Below are 13,984 nucleotides of genomic sequence, written 5' to 3'. Positions count from 1 at the left end.
TTGTGTTGTGTGATCTTGATTGCGGCTTTATTATTCCTTTCCGGTCAGAAACCAACAGACACCCACAACTAAAGGGAGCCACTGCTTGAGCTTCAAACACACAAGCATAAAGCACAGTGTGAGTCTTTAATTTCAGGAATCAGAAATCATAGGGCCCTGATCACTCAGCACCCCTCCTCCTCACTTGCCCTCCTGATCTTGACACATTTTGAGTAAAATTTATCAGAGACATTCTGACCACATTGGGTGGGGGTGGAGTTGCCCAAGCCTGTGGGGGAAAGGGGAAGAGTTAGGACTTGAAACCATTAGGGCACATACGGATGCCTCTTCCAGTATGTCTTTGGGGGAAAAAAAAAAAAAGTAAGGAATTGGGAAATCTAAACTGTTCAAGTCTGGGCCTGGTTTTTCCCTAGGACCCTGTGGTTCATTAGCCACTCTTAAAATCCAGAGGCACAATAAGCCTGAATTCTTGAGAGTAAGTGCGTGGAATCCAGCTAAGAACTGAATCTGAATCCCATGTTTTATCCTTTCTATTCCGGTGACCCTCTTTCCCCACATCTGTTTATGGAAGAAAATGGATCTTGGGGGTGTGGTTTGGTAACTGAATTAGACTCTTATGATCTGTCACATGCCTGGATTTGGGGGAAGCATTTGGAGAAGCTCATGTGACTGGATTGGGGAATTTAATAATTGAGACATGCTCATCAGACATCCACCATCTGAGAGTTTTAGCAATAGAGTCACATGTGAGTCCATCAGTTCGTTGATTCAAGTGTTATAAATAACTAGGAGTATTGTTTCTGCTGCCTTTTAGAACCAGTTTCATCTAACTTTCTGGGCAGATCCTCCCTCTGCAAAATCACATTAGGCTAGGAAAGCTATTCCCGCCTGGAAAACATGATCCCTTTTAACCAACAATATCATAAAATACAATTTTGAAGCTTATGTCTCTCCTTATGTTATTTATTTCTAGCCTTTTGTGCTTCTTCCATCATCCCAGAGGTGAGGATCAGACACAAATTTGAAAATAGGTTTCACTGTTAGGATTTTAGGGAGGTGGGTCATAACAAGGGTAGGGAACGATGCAATCCCTCGATATTAAAGGACTTTAAAGAAAGGTGAGGGAAGATCAGGGTTATACATCCATTTCCCCAGCAAAGGAAAAGGTAAGCCCCTTTATTAGAGTCATGTGTACTGATGTCTTTTCTCTGCCTCCAGAGAGTCATGTGAAACTCAACACCTACCTAGCAGCTCTCCACACTAGCACACTACACTGCACACAGAAATGTGCAAATCTGCTTCCTCCTTCCTTCCACCCTAACCCCCCTTTTCTCAACATTTCTATTCCCGCCTCCTTTCCTCATCCAAATTTTCCAGCCAACTGCTAGAGCTGACTTCCGCAATCCTGATGGAATAAATCTAGCACTCCTAGTCTTCCACCCACATTAGCGACACTTCCTGTCTGAAAGGAGCCCAGACAGCAGATTCCCAGCAGCAGGTAAAATTTTTGACTTTCTAGATTTTTTTTATAGCTTATCATTTCTGCCACTTCTTTATTTTGAGAGTATTAGGGATGTAGTGAGTTGGGGATGAAAGTAAACTGTATAAGCTCTGCATATTGAAAACATGCCCTTCTTAGTTCTTCTCCTTGACAAATAAAATCTGTCTGGAAGTCTTTAGGATTCCTTGTATGATTCGTATATATGCATACATGATTGTTATTAAAAGCAAAAAAAAATAGGGAATCCTTTACCCATTCTTCAAAAGTAGCTTCTAGAGTGTTTTTGCTTTGCCCGAAAGGGTTAATTGACTACAGAGAATGAGGAGGAGTGGTACCAGTAACTGGGTATTTCTGCTCTGAGATATCCCCAAACCTTTTAACACTCTAGCTATTAAATGCTCTGCTAGAAATTTAACATGGGTTTGTAAAGATTACATAAAAACGGACTATACATTTAGTTCATGCTAGTCTTAGAATTCCTAGAGACTGCAAACTGTTCTTAAAACTGAAAGATCTTCAATTAAGCTAATTCAAGAAAGGAGTGAAACTTTACTTCTGAAATGCTGTGGATTTAATCATCATTGAAAATGCTTTTCCATCCTGCACTCTAACTTTGATTCTGATCCTTTTGCACTGTGAGGTAGTCACAGAGATTTTTCACTGTTGGAAAAAGAAAAGAAAACCTACCCACGAACATCTGGTTAAAATTAGGTCAGTTTCCCGTCTGTGGAGGGAGGGGGTATGAGCAAGGAAGAAGAAATGCATAAGGAGAGTGAGGAGACAGTAAACATCTCATTGTTAAATAAGGAAATGCTATCAACTTTTCCCTTGTCCCCTCCTGACGAGATCTGGAAAACTCAGAATTAAGGCAAGTAAGTAATGAATGCCTTGAAGAAATGATTAGGAAGCAAAATGTAGCTGAAGTCTCTCCTATGTGTATTCTCCAACCCATTTTCACTTTGCACTTAATTTGTCCATCTTCAAACTTGTAGAGGACAATGAAGAAAACAAATGCTGAACCCACTCGTCCAATTTCCACTCCATTTCTGATTGTACAAGTGTGCATGTGAATGTTGGTTAATCTCCCTATGTCAGAATACTTAGAACTAGACGTACCAGCACCTGATGGAAACCTAGCCTCTTCTTGTCATTGTTTTATCATATAAAGATCACTCTCAGTTCCTTGCTGATCTCCCTTATAGAGCCAAGTTTCCCTGTGCCACATGGTTCCAAGGAAGGGGCTCTATCTTTGGGTTCATGAATCCCCTAGGATTGTTGTGTGTGCATGCATTTTTCTGGTGAGAGAAATGATTAGCACCTCAAAGGAGTCATCTATGACTTCTAGAAGGTTAAGCCACCTAGTGGAAATATGGCTCTAGCTATTTTCCACACTCCAAGCCAGGCTGTGAACTTATGCCAAATGGAAGTGTCTCCCCTAATTATTCCCTTCCCCAGGATGTGGGGGCTCAAGCTTCTGCTGTTACCCATGGTGAGCTTTGCTCTGTATCCTGAGGAGATACTGGACACCCAATGGGAGCTATGGAAGAAGACCTACAGGAAACAGTATAATGGCAAGGTGCCTGGGAACCCAAAGGGAGCATGGCAGGAGAGCTGGAACCTGAGATTTCCTGTCTTAGCTTCCAGACTCCCTTCTTCAATCCAGTACTTTACTCCAACCAAGCAAACCTGTCCCCTAACTCTTAGCATGTGATTCTCATTTTGGTGCCTCAACTCACAATCTATCAAGACCTATCCTTCCTAGCTTTATAACTGCCTGGCTTCAATTCCCTGTACCACAAGAAAAGAAAAGTAGTGTGACTGTCTTATATTTGTCTTTTAGGAAGACTTGTCAGATTAATGCTATTAATCTGAGTAATATTTCTATAAATTTCTCCATAGCTTTACATTGTACTATTTGATTTGCTCCCATCTTACTGTTTGCATGCTCTTAATAATTATAATTAGTTCCCCAACTACATTGTAGTAAGTTGCATCTTCTTCACAATATCACCTATATAAATTTGCATACAGTCTATGCAGGTACTGACTATGCTCTGTTTAGGTGGTTGAAATCTCTCGGCGTTTAATTTGGGAAAAAAACCTAAAGTATATTTCCATCCATAATCTTGAGGCCTCTCTTGGTGTCCATACATATGAATTGGCCATGAACCACTTGGGGGATATGGTGAGTTGACTCTCAGCTCTTGGCCTACCTGCCATTTTTGCCTTAGTTCCCTGCTAAAGCTTGGCTTCTTTCTTCTTTGTCTCAGACCAGTGAAGAAGTGGTTCAGAAGATGACTGGACTCAAAGTACCCCCATTTCATTCTCAAAGTAATGACACCCTTTACATCCCAGACTGGGAAGGCAGAGCCCCAGACTCCATTGATTATCGAAAGAAAGGTTATGTCACTCCTGTGAAAAATCAGGTACTCTTCTTTTGGGGTATGTGTAAGTAATCTGGCATGATCTGTTCCTTTTTCTCCTGCTTTGTTGTCAAGATAGGAGGACAAGATGAAGAGAGGACAAAGAATTAAGGTATATCTCATACTAAGAGAATATAGCCTGTTATTTAACTCATTACCTATTTTTGAATATTTAGGTTGCTTCTGGGGCTTATTATAAATAGTGTTGCAGTAAACACTCTCATGCATGTATTTTTGTGCACATGTTAGAAATAGTTATACAAAATAAATCCTAAAATTGTAATTGCTAGGTCACAGTTTTTGGAATCCTTTCCAAAAATGTTTTTACAATTTTATATTCTTATCAGCATGAAAATGTCAGCTTTTCCATAACCTTAACAGAGGATTGTTATCAATAAGATGAACACTTGACTTAACACTCATTTACATATACCACCCCCTTGGATCCCATCACAGTGCTGGGCAATAGATTCAAGATGCTAAGACACAAGCTGTGTCCTCAAGAAATTCTCCATTTTAGAAAGAGCAGGAAAGAAGAAAAACTACAACCTAGCAGAACAAATACTAATAATAACTAGCATTTTTTGAGAGATTACTATGAGTAAGAAACTTCTAAATTATTATATGAGTTAAATCTATTAATCCCAAAACACTTCCATTAAGTATGCTATTATGCACATTTTCCAGATGAAACTGAAGCACATATAGATTTAGTAATTTACCCAAGGTCACATAATGAGTGAGTGCAAAGCTAGGGTTAGACCCCAGGAGACCTACCTCCAAAGCCAGTATGCTATTTTCTCTGTTCTATGGCAGCTAATCATACTGTTATCATAACATCAATAGCAATAGAATAATGCAACAAATGTTAAATGAAGGAGAATAGATAGACCTCACAACAATGGCAATGTTTGTGTCAGAACTTATGAAATGCATGAAATTTCATCAGCAGGTAGATAGTAGATGTAGAATGTGTGACCAGGAATGACTCATAAGTTGCTCTATATGCCCCTCAGGGTCAGTGTGGTTCCTGTTGGGCTTTTAGCTCTGTGGGTGCCCTGGAGGGTCAACTCAAGAAGAAAACTGGCAGACTCTTAAATCTGAGTCCCCAGAATCTGGTGGATTGTGTGTCTGAGAATGATGGCTGTGGAGGGGGTTACATGACCAATGCTTTCCAATACGTGCAGAAGAACCACGGTATTGACTCTGAAGATGCCTACCCATATGTGGGACAGGTGAGACTGCTTTGTACAGTTATACAGCTCTGTAAGGGTTCCTTTTTCCCTAACATTATTATTATTTTTTTAAAATTGGAAACAACTCCAGAAATCTTGTTTTCTTTTGTACTGTTCTGCTTTCTTAACCTCTTTTGTCACTTTGGCTCCAGTGTGGAATACCTAAAAAAAACTTAAATATAACATAAAATATATAATAGTATATAATGATTATATAATAATTTAAGTATAATATAATTGTATTATAATATAGTGCCTATATTATAATGTTAATATAATAATATAGAAACTCTAGATTATTATTTCTAACCTATTTTAATGCACCTGTGTCAATTTTGTTGAAATATTCACAGAATTGAAAGATTGCAACTTAATGAGTTAAAGGGATGGTTTCCCACAGAAGGCCAAGAAGATTCCCACAAGATGGGAGAATTTTGGGAGCTTAAGATACCATAGCTATAAAAAGAGTTTATGTTATTCCATAGAACTCTAAGCGGGTCTCTATAACCCTCTGATAAAATCTGCATTCCTACAAATAAACTCACAAACCCACCATGCTATTTTTATGATCATTTGGCTTTAGTTTATATGATCTCAGTGGGGTTTTAAGAAAATTATGTAAGTTAACATGCTAACATATAAAATGAGACAACAAATCAAGTTGCATTATATTTATTTTAGAGATAAAGAATTAGCTCATTTCCTCCTACATGATTCTTTAGTAATAGGAAGGAGATCTTTCTTGCCTAAAAAGGAGGCAATCTGAGGGTTTTTTAAATATTCATGGGGCTGATAGATAACATAATACGGGCTTTTGCCATGGAGACTTTGCAGAAAAGATAGCAAGTTTGAATGATGAAAATGATAACAATTATGTGTTAAGCTGTATCCCTAGTACATTTTCTTTTTATCTGCATAAGAGCTCTGTAAGATAGACTTGTTCTCACTTTAAAGGTGAGGAATTTAATATTTAAGGAGATGAACCTACTCAAATTCATACCACTAGAATGTAGTAAAGACAAGCTTTATCAGCCAGGTCTTTTATCTGATATAAATTTTCCTAGATAAGTCTTCCATGCACATGTATAAGAATTTTGTACTGGATAAAGTACTTTGGAACAGAATTGTCTGGGCCTCAGGGTGTGTATATATTTAACTTTATTACATAATGTCAATTATTTTCCCAGTACTAAATATTGAGCCCAGAGGTGCTTTACCACTGAACTACACATCCAGCCCTTTTTATTTTTTATTTTGAGACAGGGTCTTGCTAAATTGCTGAGGGTGGTATTGAATTTACAATTCTCCTGCCTGGGATTACAGTCACATACCACCAAGACCAGCTCATAATATCAAATTATTTATCAAAGTATTTGAAAAATGTATACTGTCAAAAGAAAGTATTTAAATTGGATTGTGTTTTATCTTTGCTACTGATTTTTTAAATTTTTAATTTACTTTATATTATTATTTTATTATTATTATTATTATTATTTGGTATTGGGGCTTAAACCCAATACCAAATAATACCCACTGAGCCACATCCCCAGACCTTTTTTGTATTTGTTTAGAAACAAGGTCTCACTGAGTTGCCTAGGACCTCACTAAGTTGCTGAGGCTGGCTTTGAACTCATAATCCTCCTGCCTCAGCCTGCTGAGCCACTGGGATTACAGATGTGCATCACCATGCCCAGCTGTTACTGATTTTTATGAACTTCAAAAAGATATTTAGATACTAATTCTGTATGTGTTGTAAGTTAAGGTTTGTCTTTTTATTCTTTTTTTTAATATTTTTTTTAGAGAGTGAGAGAGTGACAGAGAATTTTTTAATATTTATTTTTTATTTTAGTTATTGGCAGACACAACATCTTTGTTTGTATGTGGTGCTGAGGATCGAACCCGGGCCGCACGCATGACAGGCGAGCGTGCTACCGCCTGAGCCACATCCCCAGCCCCTCTTTTTATTCTTTTATGATGTCATTCAATCTAGGAAAGTTAATTTTTTATGTAGTAAAATTATTAATTATTTCTTTGCAATTTATGTCTCTAAAAAACCTAATGTACCAAGTTTTTTATTCATATGTTGTCATTTGAAATATTTACTGCAATAAAGTGCTCATTTAATATGACTATAGAAACCCATTTTCATGGATCTTCAACAACCTACTTTGAAAAAGGCCACATCAAAACAGTGCTTTATTTTGTTGATTTTATTCCATAATCATTCTATGTTATGATTTTTAGTTGTCAGACATAGAAGGCAAAAAAAATGGAAGTGTACCTGGAAAAGAAAGTCTGAGCAGGGCACAGTGGTGCACACCTGTAATCCTACTCTCTGGGACGTGGAGGCAGGAGGATTTCAAGTTTGAGGTCAGCCTGGGCAACTTAGTGAGACCCTGTCTCAAAATAAAATTTCCAAAAGGGCTGGAGATGTACCTCAGCATTATAATGCTTGCCTAGCATGTGTGAGGTCTTAGGTTTAATCCCTAGTATGCCAAATAAATAAATAAATAATGATAATAATAAAATAAAAAGTCTTTAATCCATATATAATTAACAGAACTGATAGTTCCCATCCAAGTCCATATATGAACTTGGACGAAGGCAAAGCATACTAAAGTTACCATAATAGATTAGCTTTTTAATTCTGACTACATCATATCATTTAGTGAGATAACCTGAGCTTGGTCTTAACTTTTTATTCTCACATGCTATTAAAAAAGAGAAAGGAGTGAAGGAAGGAGGAAAGAAGAAAGAAAAGAAATTCCAATGATTTATGCAGAAAACAAACTTGTTTTTATGATTTTTTGCATCTTTATAATTCACAGCTAATTTAAAGTTATATGTCACAATATTAGAAACAAATAAATACTACCAGAACCAATAGTTCATCCACTGAAAACTTGCATCATTTACATTATATTAATCTGTTTGTTAAGAAATGGTCTAATGGGGCTGGGGATGTGGCTCAAGCGGTAGCGCGCTCGCCTGGCATGCGTGCGGCCCGGGTTCGATTCTCAGCTCCACATACAAACAAAGATGTTGTGTCCGCTGATAACTAAAAAAAAAAAATATATATTAAAAAAAAAAAAGAAATGGTTTAATGAATGACTTGGAGACTCTAAATAATTTAAATGAAAATTATAAAATACTTCAAACTCTATTTTGGAATGAAAGGAAAATTTGACTTCTAATTTCTGTTTTCCTTCACCCTCAAATAATTTCTTCATCATTTTACAGCAATGTGGAATAAAGTTGGCCTTTTTATCAGTTAAAATGAAGACTTAACCAGACAATTTGTGTGAAGACACAAATTCCATTTTTTCATAGTCTGACTTTTGCTTGGACTTTACAGTTTCTAAAAGCAGTTATTGTCCAAAACCAAAATAATTTTTCTTCTCAAATGAGCTTGTGAATAAATGGAGGGGAGATTAAAAAAAAAATTAAAGAAGTGATCTGATGGGTAGCAGCCATATAAGAGTTTTTTTTTCTGAGAAAAAGAAAAATGAAGGTTTATTACTTTGCCGGCAAAGGAGAAACACAGGGAGCTCCTGTCCCAAAGGCTGTGATTTTGCCCACCAGGAGAAGTAGGGGTTCCAAAGAAGTGATTCAAAGGCTTCACCCCACGTTTTCCATCAGAGTTGTAATTCACTTGATAATTTGGGAGAAGGTCATTTCTGAGATCTTCTGGTACCATCCCCAAAGTCTGAATTTCTTTGTTCCTATGGTGAGTTATCAGGGACAGGTAACTCATGCCTAAAATGGGGAAGGAAGGTAATCCTATTTCCCTAAGGGATGAGTGGGGAGAGATTAGGGAAGAGCAGGGTGGGAGGAAGAGAAAGAAATATGTCCATTTTTTTTTTAAAGTGGCAGTAGCAGAGCAGCAAGGGCTGTATATCAAACATAAAGTAGACCACTGTTTCATGTGTATCTACTTTCCTAAATAAACCTGTCTAATGCCTTTAAAAAGAAAGAGGGAAAGCTCAGTTGGTAGAGTACTTGCCTAGTGAGAGAGAGGCCCAGAGAGGAATATTTTAAAGGACAATAACAAAGCTATTCCAGTCACACTGCAGATTTTTCTGACTTTAGTGCATCATCACCTGATGTCTTTTGGAGTCCGTGTCAAAATATTCTGTTTTACTTATATATAAATCTGTGGGTTTTTTTTTTTTTTTTTTTTTTTTTTTTTGGTGATGCTGGAATTGAACCAAAGGCCTCGTGAATGCTAGGCAAACTCTCTATCAAAGTTACATTCCTAGCCTTATATGTGCAATTTTGACACCAGGAAGCATCATGGATTTGGATCACATGGGAGAGAAAAAAGGGCTCTCAATAAATCATTAAGGCAGTAGACCACAGTAATCTTAGAATATCATATCAAATGCTCCCATTACTGTTAATATTTAGATAATGCATTCTTTTTATAGATATAACTTAAGATTTTGAAGGAATACTTTGTAGGAAGATATGTTGCCATTAGACTCCATAATTGTGGCTTGACAATAAAACATATTGCTGGGCTGGGGTTGTTGCTCAGTGGTAGAGCACTTGCCTAGCATGTGTGAGACACTGGGTTTGAGTCTCAGCACTGCATACAAATAAATAAATAAATAAAAATAAAGGCCCATTGACAACTTATATACATATATATGTATATATATACACACATATATATGTATGTGTGTATATATATATATATATATATATATATATATATATATATATATATATTAAAAAAACATTCCTAATTAGATTTGCAAAATATGGTGTTGGCAGATCATAAACTAAATTGCTGCTATTAATCTATTTTAGTACTGTGTTATATACTTTTTAAATATCTGCACAAAGGTCCAGCCAAAATTCTGTTTCACACTAGGTTCCCTGATACAGATTCAGAGGTCCCAAGTCCTCCTTCTAACTGAGCTTTGGCCTTGGCCTTTTCCCCACAGAGCATCTGGTACCTCCTGTACTCTGAGGCTCACACATACTACACAGCCAGAAGATGATTTGTGCTTTATAAAAAATAAATCTTATTTCGAGCTGGTCATGGTAGGTGCACACCTGTAATTCCAGATACTCAAGAGACTATGCAGGAGGATCTCAAGTTCAAGGCCAGCCAGGGCAACATAATGAGATCCTGCCTCAAAATCAAAAGAACTGGGGATGTAGCACTGGCTAGAGTGTCCCTGGGTTCAATCCCCATATCTCCAAATTATCATCATTATCTTATTTCAGAAATCTTTTCATACCCTGGTATTTTTTTTAAAGAAAGAGAGAGAGAAGAGAGAGTTTTAATATTTATTTTTTAGTTTTCGGTGGACACAACATCTTTCTTTGTATGTGGTGCTGAGGATCAAACCCCGGGCCGCACGCATGCCAGGCGAGCATGCTACCGCTTGAGCCACATCCCCAGCCCCATACCCTGGTATAATAAAAACAGTCTCTCTTTCTTAAGTTCTAGGGTTTTTCCTTATGTCTTTAAACTTCCTAGAGTTGATGTTTATGAGTGGCAGAAAGTAGCAATCCAGTTTTCATAACTTTCCAAAATGGTAAAGAGGAACAGACCTAGAGATTCTAGTCTGCTGCCCTTCTTAGTTCATTGACATTACTCAGAACACTGGTTAAGTTTTCACTCCCCAACTCATTCCCTAATGCTTGGTCCTAGTCCTATTACAAACTGTTTCTTTCCAGGAGGAAAACTGTATGTACAACCCAACAGGCAAGGCAGCTAAATGCAAAGGGTACAGAGAGATCCCTGTAGGGAATGAGAAAGCTCTGAAGAGAGCAGTGGCCCGAGTGGGACCTATTTCTGTGGCCATTGATGCAAGCCTGACCTCCTTCCAATTTTACAGCAAAGGTAAGAAGCAGTGCCTATAGAACATTCTCTTTTATGATGGGCTTAGTGACTTCTTAAAGGATCCTGAGCATTTTCAATACTTAAGTTTTCATATCCAGACTCAGTCTACTAGAGAAAAACTGACAGCTGTCACAATGTAAAGCCATCTCTGTTGTAAACCTTCTTGACTGGGACAGAATCCTAGAATCTCCTAGAAGAGACCCTACTGGGCAACTCTTGGATTGCAGAGTCTCATCTTGGCAGTTTGTTTCCTAGGTGTGTATTATGATGAAAGCTGCAATAGTGATAATCTGAACCATGCAGTTTTGGCAGTGGGATACGGGATCCAGAAGGGAAAGAAGCACTGGATAATTAAAAACAGGTAATGATGGGGACACTATCTCTATCATTAAATCACCCTTATGATACTCAAACTAATCTCCAGCTTCTGGATATATTTTTTTTTATTTCTCCCAAATCAATAGAAAATTATCTCAGGTTCTTTAGTTCTACCTTCTCAGAGATTCTTAATTCTGAAGCTAACATTTGAGACAGTAGTGCTAAAATATATGTTGATTACCTGCTCCATATGCAAGATGCTTAGTCCCATGCACAAATGAGTAAATGTCTGCCTTCAGTGACATTTACTCACAACTGAAAAAGAAAGACTAACTTAACTAACCATGACATAAAGCAGCACAAATAACCAGCTTCTTTCCTCAGTAATCTCGCCTGCTCTTGTAGTTTCATCCATCTTATCTTTGGAATTTACTCCTAGTTCAAGATCACTGGCCTCACTCTTTCTTGTCTCAGTAAATCTAACTCAACTTTTAGTTGATAATTCAACCTGATTTCCAACTACCTTTCCAGACCTATCTCCCACTACACTCTGTCAGGCACTTTGTTTTTCAGTCACTTGATCCTAACACATTTCTTCTCTATTGTTAATTTCACACCTCCACTGGCAACCCATTCCCACAGGTCCAAATTCTACCCAACTTTTCAGCACAGTCTCAAATGCCATTTCTTAATCAAACTCTCTTCATCCTCTTGATCAGAAGTAATCTAGTCTGCCTTTGGGATGGATAACATTATCGCTCTACTTCTTACTTTAAACTTATCTTTAAAGGTAAAAACCATCTTACTCATTTTTATTTTTGTACTTGTCAAGTACCTAGCACAATATAGTAAGTGTCTTAAAGAATAAATAAACTGATGGTAATAAGTATTTTTCTCAATTGATCTTACAGCTGGGGAGAGAACTGGGGAAACAAAGGCTACATTCTCATGGCTCGGAATAAGAACAACGCCTGTGGTATTGCCAACCTGGCCAGCTTCCCCAAGATGTGATTCCCACCATACAATCTCATCGTGTTCTTCCATTCCTTCTATGATGGTGCAATATAATGATGTACTTTGGAAGGGAGTAGGTGGACCGTTCTTGAAGCAGATGTGGTGACCCTGAGATTGTCTGTTTAATTATTCTACTCATGGACAACTCTACTACTTTCTTTCTCTATACGCAAGGCCATTTTATTTGGGCCACAGGAGGAATTTCCTTGGAGGAATGTACATAGGCTGAGATGTGATCACAGCCTGCCTTGACTATGTTGTCTAGAGCTGATGCTGTACTGATAGAGGCTGGTGATCTTTGGGTAGGCTAGATTCTCATTCACTGGGACTAGTTAGCTTTAACCACCATAGGGGACTAAGGTGATCTGACTTCTCAGTTCCCAAGTTCTTTTATATCCCCAAGGTAGAAATTTCTGTGTTTTCCACTCCAATTCACAAGTCTTTGGTATAAGTTTACATGATATAAAAAGTGTGTTTTCTTTTTCCTTCCTTGTATTTTTGGAATAAAGTATTTATCTCTTGCCTACAATTTAATAAACAGCATTTAGAACATATTCATTTTGTGATGGGTATTGTACTATGTGCTAGAAACAAAAATATGACCAAAATATGTTCCCAAAATACGTATTCACAGTCTGATTGGAAAAACTATCACATAATTTATTCCAATTCATTTATTTGTTCATTCCTTTAGCCAGTTTATTGAGTAGTTACTCCATACCAAGAACTCTACTAAATTTCTGGGATTAAATGGACCTGAGGAGAGCTGAGATTGTGGCTCAGCGGTAGAATGCTCGACTAGCATGTGCGAGGCCTTGGGTTTGCTCCTCAGCACCACATAAAAATAAATAAATAAAATAAAGTTATTGTGTCCAACTACTTCTAAAAAATAAATATTAAAAAAATGGACCTGAGAAGATCTCAATATTTAATACTACCTGTGGGACAACCAGATTAAGTGAAACCCATACCTGAGTCTTGAAAAATGTCTTGAGTCTTTCTGAGATTCGGTACCCTAAACTTTTGCTGTCAACAAAAGAGGGAATTGAAATTCCTTTTTAAATTTTTTTTTTCCAGTACTGGGGATTGAATTCAGGGACACTTTAACACTGAGCAACAGTCTTAGTCCTTCCTTTTTATTTTCAGACAGGGTCTCATTAAGTTGCTGAGGCTAGCCTCAAACCTGCTTCAGCCTCCTGAGTCACTAGGATTATAGATGTGTGCCACTGCTCCCAACTGGAAATTGAAATTCCTTACTAATAGTTCCAATCAGTGTTAATTCTAGAAGACTATATCAGCACAACTTGTTCTGCCATTTTTCACAAAATGTTTAATCAAGCATCTGTTATTACCACTAAAATGAGTTTACATTTTCCTGGCCCCATGGCTCATACCTAGAATCCCAGCTACTTGGGAGGCTGAGGCAAGAAATCTCATTTCAAGGCCAGTCTGGGCAACTTAAATAGACTATGTCTCAAAATAAAATAAAAAGAAATCAATATGTGGCTCAGTGGTAGATCACCCATGGTATGATTGTGTTCTAAATGCTGTCTATTAAATTGTAGGCAAGGTATAAATACTTTATTCCAAGTATTAATCCTTAGTACTGCAGGAAAAAAGTCCACACTTAGTGAAT

The 13,984-nt window shown here is 37.4% G+C and overlaps 1 protein-coding gene across 2 annotated transcripts; it reads left to right on the top strand.

The window, feature by feature from the left end:
* The first annotated feature begins 77 nt into the window (after positions 1–77).
* Positions 78–13,125, top strand: Ctsk (cathepsin K). Of its 2 annotated transcripts, XM_076861793.1 has the most exons (8): positions 78–1,498; positions 2,957–3,077; positions 3,564–3,686; positions 3,772–3,927; positions 4,941–5,159; positions 10,851–11,016; positions 11,272–11,377; positions 12,246–13,124. In XM_076861793.1, the coding sequence occupies exons 2-8, from the start codon at positions 2,958–2,960 to the stop codon at positions 12,343–12,345; spliced, it is 990 nt and encodes a 329-aa protein (XP_076717908.1). In that variant the 5' UTR covers positions 78–1,498; position 2,957; the 3' UTR covers positions 12,346–13,124. The 2 variants fall into 2 exon arrangements, with proteins under 2 accessions (XP_076717908.1, XP_076717907.1); XM_076861792.1 differs by lacking the exon at positions 78–1,498 and having other exon boundaries at positions 1,524–3,077; positions 12,246–13,125.
* The last annotated feature ends 859 nt before the right edge of the window (positions 13,126–13,984 follow it).

Source organism: Callospermophilus lateralis, chromosome 7 (assembly GCF_048772815.1).
Source record: "Callospermophilus lateralis isolate mCalLat2 chromosome 7, mCalLat2.hap1, whole genome shotgun sequence".
Lineage (NCBI taxonomy): Eukaryota > Metazoa > Chordata > Mammalia > Rodentia > Sciuridae > Callospermophilus > Callospermophilus lateralis.
This window is presented reverse-complemented; position numbering and strand designations above follow the sequence as displayed.